The sequence below is a fragment of the Acinonyx jubatus genome, chromosome B4 (genome assembly GCF_027475565.1).
Source record: "Acinonyx jubatus isolate Ajub_Pintada_27869175 chromosome B4, VMU_Ajub_asm_v1.0, whole genome shotgun sequence".
NCBI lineage: Eukaryota > Metazoa > Chordata > Mammalia > Carnivora > Felidae > Acinonyx > Acinonyx jubatus.
Genome location: NC_069387.1, coordinates 42,104,302 through 42,119,616, shown reverse-complemented (window position 1 = coordinate 42,119,616; position 15,315 = coordinate 42,104,302). Strand labels below are relative to the sequence as shown.

The 15,315-nt window shown below is 43.9% G+C and overlaps 1 protein-coding gene across 1 annotated transcript; it reads right to left on the bottom strand.

The window, feature by feature from the left end:
* Nucleotides 1-7,962: 7,962 nt before the first annotated feature.
* Nucleotides 7,963-15,075, bottom strand: GDF3 (growth differentiation factor 3). The gene is made up of 2 exons (XM_015061555.3): nucleotides 14,808-15,075; nucleotides 7,963-8,792 (listed from the first exon to the last, which is right to left on the bottom strand). Exons 1-2 carry the CDS (start codon nucleotides 15,073-15,075, stop codon nucleotides 7,963-7,965), a joined length of 1,098 nt encoding a protein of 365 aa, XP_014917041.1.
* Between the last annotated feature and the right edge of the window lie 240 nt (nucleotides 15,076-15,315).

The following is a 15,315-nucleotide window of genomic DNA, read 5'->3' as shown; positions in this document are numbered from 1 at the left end:
GGAGGCTTAACCGACTGAGCCACCCAGGCGCCCCTAAACAATTTTTTTTAGAAGTAGGCACGCAAGTTCATGACTTTGGATTAGGCAACAGCTTATTTTAAACAGGATACCAAAACGCACAAAGAACAACAGCAGAATAGATCAATTGGACTTCATCACATTAAAAGAGGACACTATCAAGAAAGTGAAGAGACAGCTCAGAATGAGAGAAAATATTTGCAGGTTATATATCTAATAAGGATCTAGTATCACAATTATTGCAGCTCTACCATAAAAAAAATCAAATAACCCAATTAAAATGGGTGAAGGAGTTGAATAGACATTCCTCCAAAGGTAGAGAAATAGCAAATAAGCACACGAGAAGACGTTCAACATCATTAATCATTAGGAAAATCCAAGTCAAAATCACAACAAGATGCCCCTTCATAACCACTAGGATGGCTTTAATCAAAAAATTTGAGGGGTGCCTGAGTGGCTCAGTCGGTTCAGTGCCCAACTCTTGGTTCAGGCTCAGGTTATGAGATCGAGCCCCGTGTCAGGTTCTGTGCTAAGCATGGAGCTTGCTCAAGAGTCTCCCTCTGTCTCTCTCTGTCTTTCTCCCTCTGCCCCTCTCCCAGCTCACATGTGCTCTCTCTCTCTCTCACTCACTAAAATTAAATCATTAAAATTACAAAAAAATTGACAATAGCAAGGGGTAGTGAGGCTATGGAAAAACTTGAACTCTCATGTGTTGCTGTTAGTAATGTAAAATGGTGGATATGACCACTGTGGAAAACAGCGTGGCAGTCCCTCAAAACATTAAACGTAAAGTAACCATAGGATTTGACACTTCTAAAAGAATTAAAAGCATACGTTCACACAAAAACTTGTATGTGAACATTCATAGCGGTGTTACTCATAATAGCCAAAAGGTACACACAATTCAAATGTCCATCAACGGACGAATGGATAAATAAGTTGTGGTATATCCATACAGTGAAATATTATTCAGCTCTAAAAAGGAAGGACTGACACATGTTACAACACAGATGAAGCTTGAGAACATTGTCCTCAGTGAGAGAACCCAGTCACAAAAGGCCATATATTACATTAGCCGGGCGCCTGGGTGGCTCACTTTGTTCGGTGTCTGACTTTGGCTCAGGTCATGAGCTCACATTCGTGAGTTCGAGCCCTGCGTTGGGCGCTGTGCTGACAGCTCAGAGCCTGGAGCCTGCTTTGGATTCTGTGTCTCCCTCTTTCTCTGCCCTTCCCCCACTCACGCTCTGTCTCTCAAAAATAAATAAACATTAAAAACATTTTTTTAAGTTAATTGGAGAAAGGCAAACAAAAGGGAGAGGAGTTTTCCAAGTAGTGTCAGGGCATTGTCATGTCTAAGGCAAGACAGAACTCAGTACCACAAGGAAGTGACATGAAGAGAATTGGGTTTTAGAGGTCCCACTGTAGCTGAAGTGTGGAGAATGGTTGAAGGGGCAGTTATAATAATAAACGTACCATAAAGATATGAATGCAAAAAGAAAGAAATGATGTAAGAAATATGTCCCTTAAAAGAAATGAAGTATTACAAAAGAGTTCATGTGTACTTCTCTCTCACACACACAGGGTCATGAAGAGACAGACAGAAAAAGAGAGAGAGAGAGGAAGGTTGTGAGGAAGGAAGGAAGGAAGGAAAGAAAGAAAGAAAGAAGGAAGGAAAGGAAGGAAGGAAGGAAAGAAAGAAGAAAAGAAGGAAGGAAGGAAAGAAAGAAGGAAGGAGGGAAAGAAGGAAGGAAGGAAGGAAGGAAAGAAGGAAGGAAAGAGGGAAAGAAGGAAGGAAAGAAGGAAAGAGGGAAGGAAGGAAAGAAGGAAAAAGGAAAGAAGGAAAGAAGGAAGGAAGGAAGGAAAGAAGGAAGGAAGGAAGGAAAGAAGGAAGGAAAGAAAGAAGGAAGGAAGGAAAGAGGGAAAGAAAAAAAGGAAGGAAAGAAGGAAGGAAGGAAAGAAGGAAAAAAGGAAAGAAGGAAGGAAGGAAAGAAGGAAGGAAAGAGGGAAAAAAGGAAAGAAGGAAGGAAGGAAGGAAAGAAGGAAGGAAGGAAAGAAGGAAAAAAGGAAAGGAGGAAGGAAGGAAAGAAAGAAGGAAAGAAGGAAGGAAGGAAGGAAGGAGGGAGGAAGATATCTGACTTAAGAAGAATGTTTTCTCACAATCCTATAGTCTACGGCAGGGATTCCATGAAGCAACTGAAAGTGTTTGCAAAATATTGTGTGTTTATATGTATTATATTCTGGGGAAAGTCTACATGTTTTATCAGGTTCTTGGCCTCACCCTTGATCTTCCAGATGGAAGGAACTATAGATTTTAATAGATTTGCTCTTCCTTCTTTTAATCGCCAGAGGGCAGAAAAGCCATACCCTATAAATAAGTCTTCAGTTTCTGCCATCTATTTCCTGCCTTTGCTATAGCTTTCTTTCTTTTTCTTTCTTTCTTTCTTTCTTTCTTTCTTTCTTTCTAAATAAGCTCTATGCCCAACGTGTGGTTTGAACTCACAACTCCTCTATCAACGTGCTCTACCAAATGAGCCAGCCAGGCACTCCTTTCTAGGCTAAAATTCCCTACCTGCCAGCCCCCTTCTTCATCTATCAAAACCCTACTGTCTCTGCCCATATAAAAGCAGCCTTTCTTGTTTGATTTAGATGGATTCGCTCCTTCCTTTCAGCTTCTACTTGCATTCTCCATGTCTATGGTAGTTATCATATGCTTCCTTTCAAAACAGCTATTTAATTACTGGTCAGGAGACCTTGGGCAATTACCCGCATTAATCACTGCATAACTATTCTTTTTTTGAAAAATGGAAATACGGATTGTAGGTAAACCCATCACTCTCAAGTCACTTTCCAAAACATCTGTACGCATCTTTCTCAGAAATGTAAATTTTACATTTGCTGCCACACGACAAAGGTAATGGTTGTCAAATACGTGATAAATATTGGCCCCAGAATAATTGTACCAACTTCCTGTTTAATATTGCTAAGCAAACAATTGAACAAAAAGAGTAAGAGAAGGGGTGCCTGGCTGCCTGGCTGGCTGGGTCAGTGGAACATGCGACTGTTGATCTCTGGGTTGTGAGTTCGAGCCCCATGTTGGGTATAGACATACTTAAACAATTAGAAAAAAAAAAAAAAAGTAAGAGAGGGCAGTGCCCCCGGTGGTCCTATGGATCTGTCTCTTGCTCCAACAATGTGTGGATGGAACAGACCCAGGGATGCCCCTTCCACCAGTCTCTGACCAACCTCCAAACTTTTTTCCAGTTGAAACCTTCAGAGCTATCTTCTTCGCAGCCACACTCTGCCTCTGGGACCAGCCAACACCCTACTTTTTAGCTACTCCAAGTATTCTACTCACAAGCACAGCACAGAAAACTCTGTGACAATAATTGAGTGTTTAATGTTGTTTTGAAGGGAGAAACAATTGGTGAGAAAATAACCCTCGAGTAACCCTGGGGGTCCTGATACTCATGCCTCATTTCTTATTTCATTTATTTTTTTTTTTTTTAAATGTTTATTTCTTTTTGAGAGAGAGAGGGAGAGCGTGAGCAGGGGAGGGGCAGAGAGAGAGAGGGAGACAGAGGATCTGAAGCGGGCTCCGCGCTGCCTGGCTGAACCACCCAGGCTCACCTCACTTCTTATTTTAAAATAAACAGGGGCGGGCGCCTGGGTGGCTCAGTCGGTTAAGCGTCCGACTTCGGCTCAGGTCACGATCTCGAGGTCCGTGATTTCGAGCCCCTTGTCAGGCTCTGTGCTGACAGCTCAGAGCCTGGAGCCTGTTTCGGATTCTGTGTCTCCCTCTCTCTGACCCTCCCCCGTTCATGCTCTGTCTCTCTCTGTCTCAAAAATAAATAAACGTTAAAAAAAATTTTTTAAAATAAAATAAACAGGGGCACCTGGGTGGCTCAGTTGGTTAAGCATTCGACTCTCGATTTCAGCTCAGGTCCTGATCTCACGGTTTGCGCGTTCAAGCCCTACATCAGGCTTTGTGCTGTCAGATTCTCTAAGATTCTCTGTCTTCCTCTCTCTCTCTGCCCCTTCCCTGCTTGCTCTCCTCTCTCTCTTTCTCTCTCTCTCTCTAAAAATAAATAAACTAAAAAAAATTATGAAAAATAAAAAGAAAATAAACAAAAGTTAGGCCTGACCTGATTTTGGAATGCCTCGTTTTATGGCAGACTATCCAAAGACAGAAACTATGCCTTTCAAGGCATTCATTAAACGTCAAACAGAAGTGAAATGGATTAAGCGGACAGTGAAATTTCAAACCCAAGTGGCCTGTGAGTGAGTGGACAGGCCTGCCAATAAATAAGACCACTAAGTCTTGAAATGCTCTGAGATAGCGGTGTCTGTAGCACAAGCCTATTTGTAGACTAACTGAACATTTATTGTTCCAGTAGAGACGGAAGGCAGTGTGTGTCCCAAAGCCACGAAGCCAGCGCTCTTGTTCATTTCTAGCCGTAGGCATAATGGCCTCAGGAGAAAACTCGATTAACTCAGGAGTGAACAAAGCTGCTGACGTCCGAACTGCAAACAGAGGGACATAGCTGCTCTCCTTTTAATAATTGCAAATACCTTTTCCAAATAATATAATTGGGGGCACCTGGGTGGCTCAGTCAGTGGCGAGGCCGGCTTCGGCTCAGGTCATGATCTCCCCGTCTGTGGGTTCGAGCCCCGCGCCGGGTTCTGTGCTGACAGCTCAGAGCCTGGAGCCTGTTTCTGATTCTGTGTCTCCCTCTCTCTCTGCCCCGCCCCCCTCCCCACTTGCTCTCTGTCTCTCTCTCAGAAATAAACATTAGAAATTGTAAAAATAAATAAATAAACAAATAAATAAATTACAAATATGTAAAAATAATATAAATAGACACAGAACCCAAATCAAAATCCTGAGTGGACTAAGGAAATCCAGCAGTCACGCTTCCGTTCAATGCAGAAGCGATTTCGGCAACGCAGCCTCAGATATTGTGGTCCTTGGGCTTTTGACACCTTCTTGCAATGAGCCCAAAGAAAAGGTTTAAAGTAAGAAAGGCCATGAAAGGAAGATAGATCTTCCACAGGCTGGTGTCAGGAGAGCAGGAGCATTTTAATCAATGTCAAACTCTGCAAACAGGAGCCAAGACAGGTCCCTGAAAAGCAGCAGCCTCCAAAGTCGGGTGCATGCGGTTAGGGGATGTGCACCTTGAAACATCCCCGGAGGGTGGGGCGGGGAGGGGTAGAAGATATTAGAACTCCTATCCCTGAAACATTGAGGTAAGAGAAGAAAGCATTACAACTTCTGTTTGTATTTGTTTTATCTAGGGGCACCTGGGTGGCTCAGTCAGTTAAGAGCCTGACTTCGGCTCAGGTCATGGTCGTACGGTTTGTGAGTTCTATCCCCGAGTCAGGATCTGCGCTGACAGTGTGGAGCCTGGAGTCTGCTTTGGATTCAGCGTCTCCCTCTCTCTCTCTGCTCCCCGCTTCAAAAATAAATAAACATTAAAAAAAAACAAAACAGAACCTGTATTTATTTTATCTGAAAGTAACACTTTAGGGGTACCTGGGTGGCTCAGTTGGCCAAGTGTCTGATTTTGGTCTGACTCTTGATTTCGGCTCAGGTCATGATCCCAAGATCAGGGATCGAGCCTCCCCTCGGGCTCTGCACTGAGCATGGGGCCTCCTTAAGATTCTCTCTCTCCCTCTGTCCCTCTCCCCTGCTTGCTTGCTGTCTCTCTGAAATTAAAAAAAAAATTTTTTTTAACATTTTATTTATTTGTTTATTTTTTAATGTTTTCTTTGTTTTGTGTTGTTTTGCTTTTTACGTTTATTATTGACAGAGAGAGGCAGAGCATGGGCACGGGAAGGGCAGAGAGAGAGGGAGACACAGAATCCAAAGAAGGCTCCAGGCTCTGAGCTGTCAGCACAGAGCCAGATGTGGGGCTCAAACTCACAAACTGCAAGATCATGACCTGAGCTGAAGTCAGATGCTTAACCAACTGAGCCACCCAGGCGCCCCAAGATTTTATTTTTAAATAATCTGTACACCTGGGGCGCCTGGGTGGCTCAGTTGGTTGAGCGACCGACTTCGGCTCAGGTCATGATCTCACAGTCGGTGAGTTCGAGCCCCGCGTCGGGCTCTGTGCTGACAGCTCGGAGCCTGGAGCCTGCTTCAGATTCTGTGTCTCCCTCTCTCTCTGCCCCTCCCGTGCTCATGCTCTGTCTCTCTCTGTCTCAAAAATAAATAAAAAAACATTTAAAAAAATTAAAAAAAAAAAAGAGTCGAAGCCTGCTTTAAAAAAAAAATAAATGAAAATAAAAACTAAAGAATCTGTACACCCAAAATGGGGCTCAAATTCACAACTCCAGGGTCAAGAGTCACATGCTTTTCTGACTGAGTCAGCCAGGCACCCCACACCTGGTTTTTCTTAATTATCAATGAGCACTTGAAGTTTTATTCAAACCTCCATTTTTTTTTCATTCTAGTCTGAAAGTATTACTTTTCTAATATTTTCACTTCTCGAATACTTTGGTTATTAACTAACCACAGTGGGGCACCGGGGTGGCTCAGTTGGGTGAGTCAGATGACTCTTTTGGCTCAGGTCATGATCCCAGGGTCTGTGGGTTGCTCGGAGCCCCCAGTCCGACTCTGCACTGACTGCATGGAGTCTACTTGGGATTCTCTGTCTTCCTCTCTCTCTGCCCTGCCCCCGCGTGTGCACTCGTGCTCTCTTTCTCTCTCAAAATAAATAAGTAAATATTTTGAAAACACCACCAAGAGCAGCATAATGACATTTTATTATTATTACTATTTCTATTCTGATATTTTATTTTATTTTAGAGAGAGAGAAGTGCGAGGGGGGAGAGGGGCAGAGGGAGGGAGAGAGAGAGAGAGAGAGAGAGAGAGAGAGAGAGAGAGAATCTCAAGCAGGCTCCAGGCTCAGCATCGAGCCTAACCTGGGGCTCGATCCATGACCCTGGGATCGTGGCCTGAGCTGAAACCAAGATTCAGTTGCTCGACTGATTGAGCCACACAGGCCCTCCTCTATTTTAATATTTCAATGTCAGCTGGTTTAAGGAACCTATTTTGATTGTACACACGTCCCTTCTAAAATCTCACATTATCTCCTGAACACCTTTGGTCAGATTACTTTTTTTTTTTTTTTTAATATTTTTAACGTTTATTTTCAAGAAAGAGAGAGAGCCGAGTGCGAGCAGGGGAGGGGCAGAGAGGGAGACACAGAATCCAAAGTAGATTCCAGGCTCTGAGCTGTCAGCAGAGCCCCACACGGGGCTCGAAGCCACGAACCGTGAGATCATGACCTGAGCCGAAGTCAGATACTCAACTGACTGAGCCACTCAGGTGCCCCACCAGTTTTCTTCTTTTTTTAAGTTTACTAATTTGGGGGGGGGGGGGAGGGAGGGAGAGAGAAAGTGGGGGAGGGGCAGAGAGAGAGGAAAAGAATCCCAAGCAGGCTCTGCTCTGTCCGAGCAACTGAGCCACCCAGGAGCCCCCTCAAAATGATTTTTTTTAAGTGACATTGTTAGCCTATGAGATCTGCCAGGGAACGTTGATGACTTTAAGGAAACGTATTGTTCGGCTGCTCTATCTATGAAGTATAAACTGTAAGAACAGTAAGGCCCACTTCAAGAAACAGTGAAATAATGTTTATAGGTAACATGTAGAATAATGCCTGCCATGAGACCACCAGTAAATGCCAGTTTTCTTATATCTAGTGTCTAATATACTGTCAATCGCATCATGCCTATGTTAGATCATTAGGGCTAAGTGTGTGTGTGTGTGTGTGTGTGTGTGTGTGTGTGTGTAATTAAGGGTATCATTAGTTATGACGGATTTCCAAGAAGACAAACCGTAAACATAAATACATTGATATTTCAGATCCAAGAAGTCTTAGACCAAGTCGCGAGTTTTATTAGACTTACCCTAAGAACACTCCTATTTCTATTTCTGACAGCCTACCCACAGCCACATTCATCAACCACCATCTCTTCATAGTGTCGTAAAATCACGTTGTCATCATTGTCCTGATACAGCATGGAAATGGGGGACAGCTTGGTGGGGATACAGACCGCCTGGGGGATCTCTGGGTCAACTGCATGCATCAGGGCTTGCATGAAAGCATAATTAGAACTGTTGAGGGAGGTGGTCAGAGAGAAAGGACAATCTCCGTGGCAATAGTTCGCCATGAACCCTTTGGGAGCGATAATCCACTTGTGCCAACCTAAGTCCCGGAAGTTGATGAATAGCCGATGACGATGGCAGAGGTTCCTGCAAGGAGCCTCCGGGGCGGGGATGGCTTCCCTCCTTTTTCGGGAAGAAGAGTGACACTGCTTAGGGTGGAGAGTCACCACCAGCAGGGAGGCACGAAGGGACTGTCTCAGTCTGGCACAGGCGTCCTGAAGCTGAAAAGTCACCCCAATGTCTCTGTTTCCTTTGACCAGTATCTCTAGCAACAAACCCAAGTTCTTCTGGGGGTCGTTATTCCAATCCTTAGCCACATCCAGCAGGTTGAAGTGAACGACGCCTTGAGGCCGTGGTACTGACTGTAACACAAGCATTCTACCCGGTTTAGGGATAGGCTGGTCCCCCACCTGAGGCTCCTGAACCAGGAACAGAGCCAACTCCAGTTCTGGTCCCAGCTTATAGTAAGTGTTGGGCCCCAAATCCAGGCCCAGTTGGGCCATTGTTAACTGTTCCTTCTCTTTAATGGCAGACAGGTTAAAGTAGAGGAACTTCTGGAGGCAAGAGGAGGCCTGGGAAAGTTTCCTGGAGTAAAGAAAGAGACCTAGATGGGAACAGAGATGTAAGAGTCACCATAACATAGTTGACTTCGTATCCGCCATTATGATATAAATATCAAATGTTATATGATAGTCACATATACCAAACAAGGGCAGGAAATGATCAGACTCGAACCCTACCATTGGGAGGATTTGTTTCTCCCACTCCTCATTCACGGCCAGAGGTTCTTATCTTCGCATCCGCAGGTCCCCAAGGGGTCCTGGATAGAATTTAGAAGGCCCATGAACTTGGATGGGAAAAAGAATTATATCTTTATTTCAGTGGAACTCTAAATGAAATTTGGCCTTTCTTTCAATTATGAACATAGGCAACAAACAAATCCTAATAGGACCCATGACACTGTTACCAGTAAAAATCATAGGTATGTTCGTAGATTAAATTGTTGAGAACATCTTAAAATAAATTCATGCTCATACTACTTTCCTTTTTTTTTTTTTTAATTATTTACCCATTTTGAGAGAGACAGAAAGAGTGCCAGCAGGGGAGGGAAAGAGAGACACTCTTAGGCAGTTTCTGTGCTGTCAATGCAGAGCCTAATGTAGGGCTCGATCTCGTGAACCCTGAGATCACGACCTGAGCTGGAGTCAAGAGTCAGACACTTAACTGACTGAGCTCCCCAGGAGCCCCCCATTACTTTCAATTTAAGGTAAATATAGTCCCTTCCCTAGATTGTTTTATTGATTGCATTAATAAAGGACCCATGCTAGATTACTATGCACACATTTGGTTTAAAATATTTTTATAAATGTATCTCAATATTTAATTGATTTCTTTGGAAATCCTAAATAGTTTTAGGCATATAAATCATTACTCTGAGAGGGGGTCCATTAGCTTCAACAGAACGGCCCAAGGGACCCTGGCACAAAAACGTTTAAGAACTTCGTAGGCTGTCAGGCGTCGCTGTCCCAAATCTAACTACTCAGATTGACTTCAAAACAACCTTCTACCATCCAGCCAAGACTGACCCTCCCGAAATCCCTTATGTTTCATCTTTAGATGATTCTTTATCTAAAGCCCACAGTTGTCAGTGGAAACAATTCCTAGTCTGGGGTCTCTGAAGACATCATGTCCCACTGCACTGAAAGTTGGGGTGCAGTGTGATGTCTCCAGTTTCTCCACAAGGACCCTCCCGTCTCTGTTATCTTTGGCAATTGTAGATGTACTCTCCCTGTTTTCAAAGCTGACTTCTCTGCCTGGATTTTCAAACCTTACCTATTCCTTTAGAGAAAGGTCAATACTTTTATCCCCCCCCCCCTTTTTTTATCCCTTCATCTTCAGTTTTCCCCTCTCTGCAAATAACCTCTTTGGCCTAATGCCACCCTATTGTTAGGTAGGGTGGCTTCACCCTAAGTAGGTATTTTCTAAGGTCATCGGCTTATGGAGAAATTACAACAGAAACCCAAACATGCTAACCATTCCTCCTTCATTCTCAAGTCTCATTCAAAAAACAACAAAATCACAAAATCAGGGTGCCCAGGTGGCTCAGTTGGTTGAGCATCCGACTCTTGATTTTAGGCTTAGGTCATGATCCAGGGATCCAGGGGCTTAAGATTCTTTCTCTCTGCCCCTCCCCGCCCCCAGCCCCCCCCCCCCCCCCCCACCGCCCTGCCCCGCACTCTCTCTCTCTCTCTAAAACTACAACAACCAAAAATTACTAAGCATTTGAAATTATCCAGTCTCCTCTTCAAGCCTACCATATCATCTTTCCCTTTCTTCTCATTGGCCATCTTTTTTTTTTATTTTTTATTTAAAAAAAAAAATTTTTTTAACGTTTATTTATTTTTGAGACAGAGAGAGACACAGCATGAACGGGGGAGGGGCAGAGAGAGAGGGAGACACAGAATCGGAAGCAGGCTCCAGGCTCTGAGCCATCAGCCCAGAGCCCGACGTGGGGCTCCAACTCGCGGACCGCGAGATCGTGACCTGGCTGAAGTCGGACGCTCAACCGACTGAGCCACCCAGGCGCCCCTCATTGGCCATCTTTTTACAAAGGTGGGTCTATATACGCTGTCTCTGCCTCTTACTTGGTAGTTTTCTGTTAGTTTCCAATTCTTCTACCCTTACTACTCCACTGGGACACCTCTCTTAAACATTGGCTGTCCAATACAGAGATGTCTTCACAGAACTTACCCCTCTCCACTTGTCTGAAAAGTTGACCTCTCCTGTTCCAGGCTAGAACTCTAACCTGCCAGTCTCCCTTCCTCTTCCTGTCACTAAATCAGATTCCTTAAGCATAAAAGAAAAGCCAAAGCCAGAATGGAAAGGATGGACAGATTGGAGAGCATGAAAATAAAAAGGGGCGCTTGGGTGGCTCAGTGGGTTAAACGTCCGACTTCAGCTTGGGTCATGATTTCATGGTCTGTGAGTTCGAGCCCCGCATCGGGCTCTGTGCTGACAGCTCAGAGCCCGGAGCCTGCTTCGGATTCTGTGTCTCCCTCTTTCTGCCTCTCCACTTCCCCCCCACCCCGCTCATGCTTCTGTCTCTGTCTCTGTCTCTCTCAAAAAAAAGTAAATAAACATTAACAATTTTTAAAAAAAGAAAGAAAAGGGGCGCCTGGGTGGCTCGTTCGGTTGGGAGGCTGACTTCAGCTCAGGTCATGATCTTGCGGTCTGTGAGTTCGAGCCCCGCGTCGGGCTCTGGGCTGACAGCTCAGAGCCTGGAGCCTGTTTCAGATTCTGTGTCTCCCTCTCCCTCTGCCCCTCCCCTGTTCATGCTCTGTCTCTCTCTGTCTCAAAGATGGATAAAAGTTAAAAAAAAAAATTTAAAAAAAAAAAGAAAGAAAAAAAAAACTTCTATGTTCAAAAGACATCATTAACAAAATTAAAACCACAAAGAACAACCAAGAATACTCGTAATACGCATGGGTGAAAATTCACAATTAGAAAGAACTTTTACAAATGATTCAGAGGACTTATAAATCATTAAGAAAAAGAAGACTCCTCAAAAGAAAATGGCCAGAATGTATAAATACGCAATGATTTGAAAAAAGTAAAAATGAATGATTCATTATCCATTTGAAAATGCATTCCTCCTGGGGCGCCTGGGTGGCTCAGTCGGTTAAGTGTCCGACTTCAGGTCAGGTTATGCTCTCAGTTCGTGTGTTCGAACCAAGCGTAGGGCTCTGGGCTGACAGCTCGGAGCCTGCTTTGGATTCTGTATCTGTATTTCTCTCTCTCTCTGCCCCTCCCCCACTTGTTCTCGTGCTCTCTCTCTCTCTCTCTCTCTCAGATAAATAAACGTTAAAAGAATTTTTTTTTAAAGAAAATGCATGCCACCTTTTTAAAGAAATAAAAATCAAAACAGCGAGATCATGTTTTCCTGCCAGTTAAACAAAAATTAAAAGCTAGAAGAGTATTGTTACTCAATGGCCTTCCAGGGTAGCACACATAAGTACGTTGTAATATATTCAGAGAATGAAATACCGTAAGCAATGAGAATGAACTAAAAATACACACACCAGGGATAAATCTCACAAACAGAATGTTGAGAGAAAGAAGCCAGATAGAAAAAAGGACACATTTTACATTTCTGTTTACGTGAAGTTGAAGTTGGGAAACAGGCAAAACTAATACAGAATGTTAGATGGCAGGAGAAAAGTTACTCTTGCTGAAGAGTCGGATTAACCAGAAGGGGGCGTGAGGGTCCTTTGGGGTAACCGTCTGGTCTGTTTCTTTTTCTTTTTTTTTAACTTTTTTTTTTTAACGTTTATTTATTTTTGAGACAGGGAGAGACAGAGCATGAACGGGGGAGGGTCAGAGAGAGAGGGAGACAGAATCTGAAACAGGCTCCAGGCTCTGAGGGGTTGGCACAGAGCCCGACGCGGGGCTCGAACTCAGGGACCGTGAGATCATGACCTGAGCCGAAGTCAGACTCAGCCGGCTGAGCCACCCAGGCGCCCCCGTCCGTTCTGTTTCTTAATCGGGGCGCTGGTTATTCTGTGAAAATTCACTGCGCTGTTCTCAATGATTTGCACACCTTCTGTATTATGTGACACTGCAATAAGTTTCTATTACATTTCTATAAGGATTCCTGTCAAATTGTGGGAAAGTGAGAAATTCTTAGACACTCATGGTACCAGAAAAATGATTGTAAAGCTGTTCTTTTTTAGATTATGTCCACATTTGTCAACAGAGTACCAGTTACACAGATGATAGTATGTCTATACAATGGAATATCACGTAATCCTTACAATGAGATCATCGTGACTTTTAGTTCTGATTTGTACGAGATATTCATACTTGAGTGATGTATAGTATGATCTCATTTATTTAAAAAATACAAGTTTCGGGGGGTGAGGGCGGGGAGGGTGGGTGATGGGTATTGAGGAGGGCACCTTTTGGGATGAGCACTGGGTGTTGTATGGAAACCAATTTGACAATAAATTTCATATATTGGGAAAAAAATAAATAAATAAAAATTAGAATCAAATAAAAAAAATTAAAAAATAAAAAAGAAATAAAAAATACAAGTTTCTATTATAAATACATGCAAAGAAGAAAAGTCTGGAAGAATATATATGTCAACTATTAATGGTGATTTTCCCTAGGTGGAGGTTAGGGAGCGATGATGGGGAGATATGTCCTTTTCCTGTGTCATTTGAGAGGATTATGGTCACCATAAAAACCAAAGTTTTTTCCCTGGGGGAGGAAAGGAAGTATCTTCAGCTCTTTTCTACTTTCCATGGAAAGCTCTTCAAACTAGCTTCCCACACCCCTTAACCTTCCTCCAGGAATTTTCCCTGAACCCCCACCCCCAAGGCCCTGAGTCATTTACATAATAATACTTAGCATAAGGTATGGAAGTTATATGTTTTCTATTTCCCTACTATGACCTTTTTTTTTCCTTTGACCTTCTATAAACTCTTAAAGGGCAGACTTTATCTTTAATTTCTATATTCTCATAGCCATGGACAGTTCCCAGCACCTAGTAGGTCTCCAACAAATGCTTCTTGGACAAATAAGTATTCAAATTTTATCTCCAGTTACTATAAAACTAACCAATCAGGGCTCTCAATTCCTCTTCTGATCTGCGCCCGCCCCCCACCACCATGGAGGCTATACAGAAATGCAGATTACAACACCCATCTCTGACTTTGAATAAGACTTGAATAAGAATTGGGAGAGTGAGGGCAGGAACCGGGCTGGAGAGTCAACTTCTAACAACTGACCTAGGTAATTTGGGTGGGTGGTCAGTTTGACAAATTACTGAATGGCATTCACTCAGATCCTCATATAAACGGTGTGACAATGGCATATGTTATTGCTCTGTACTCACAAATCATTTGTCAGTGTTTATTTATTTTTCAGAGAGAGAGAGAGAGTGGAGAAAGGACAGAGAGAGAGAGACAGAGGATCTGAAGCGGGCTCTATACTGACAGCAGAGAGCCCGATGCGGGCTTGAACTGATGAAAGGTGAGATCATGACCTGAGCCGAAGTCGGACGCTTAACCGACTGAGCCACTCAGGCGCCCCTGTGCTCACAAATCAATAGCTTTTTCCATCCAACAAAAGTAATGGGGGAAGAGGGGTGCGGAGAAGGGAAGCAAGAGTCCCGGGCAAACTGAACTCCCCATGTTCGCCTCCTTGCTTGCCATATCATAGGCACCAGAATGCACCAATAGTGGCCAGAAGAGTGAAGCCTGGGCCCTAATTCCACCCCACTCCTCCCACCTTAACCGTAGCACAAAAGCGTTGATTCTGAACAAACCGAATCTGAATCCTGAGTTGGTTCACGCACTGCTAGCTGTATGATCTTGGGTAGCTTCCAGATTGTCTACTGTCTGAGACTTAATTTCCTTATCGGTAAAAAGCAGATAAGAATACCTGCCTTCTGAACGTGAGGGTGTAGTGGGGAGTAAAGGAAATACAATATGTAAAATACCAGCACAAGGCCTCCTACAAGCCCTTCAGTAATTGGTACTGCCCCCCTTCTTTCCTTTCTTCATTATCACCCGCTGCCCGGCTTTTCTCGAGAAAGCACCCTCCCTCATTTCCTTACCTTGATCCGGGAGAAGTCGGAGTACGTTCCCGCGGATACCAAAATCCTTTATGTAGCAGAAATCTCGGGAGTCCACACTTGTTGCTGCTGCCTCTCGATCCTGGAAAATTTTCTTCAAGATGTAAGGCACAGGTTGGAACCTCTGGGGCGAAGGCACTTTGTCTAAGCCCAGAAACTGGAGAAAGACATATTCCTGAAATTGGACCGTCTGGGCCAAAGCCACGGTTAACAGGAGGCCAACAGCCAAGAGGGGCAGGGAAGGAATCATGGTCTCTGAGCTGAGACAGAGCTGGCGGGTCAGGCTGGAGAGAGCTCTAGCACCCGACTGCCTAGCAATTCAGAGGCTGCAAACTTACCTGATGTAAGATAATCAGGTGTGAATTGCTCTCTTCCCAGCTCCTCAAAGGCAATTGGATGTGAAAGGACACGGAATTTTTTTCTCTTCCCTTGCCCTACTCTTCTTCCCCAAAAGTTCACAAAACAAAGACTACCAATGCCTGGACCGGAC

Bases quoted from the DNA above. Each gene is read 5' to 3' on its own strand.
- GDF3 (XM_015061555.3), bottom strand. From the start codon at position 15,075: ATGATTCCTTCCCTGCCCCTCTTGGCTGTTGGCCTCCTGTTAACCGTG. The intron at 8,793-14,807 runs GTAAGGAAATGA...GTTCCCATCTAG, and splicing joins CCGACTTCTCCCGGATCAAG to GTCTCTTTCTTTACTCCAGG.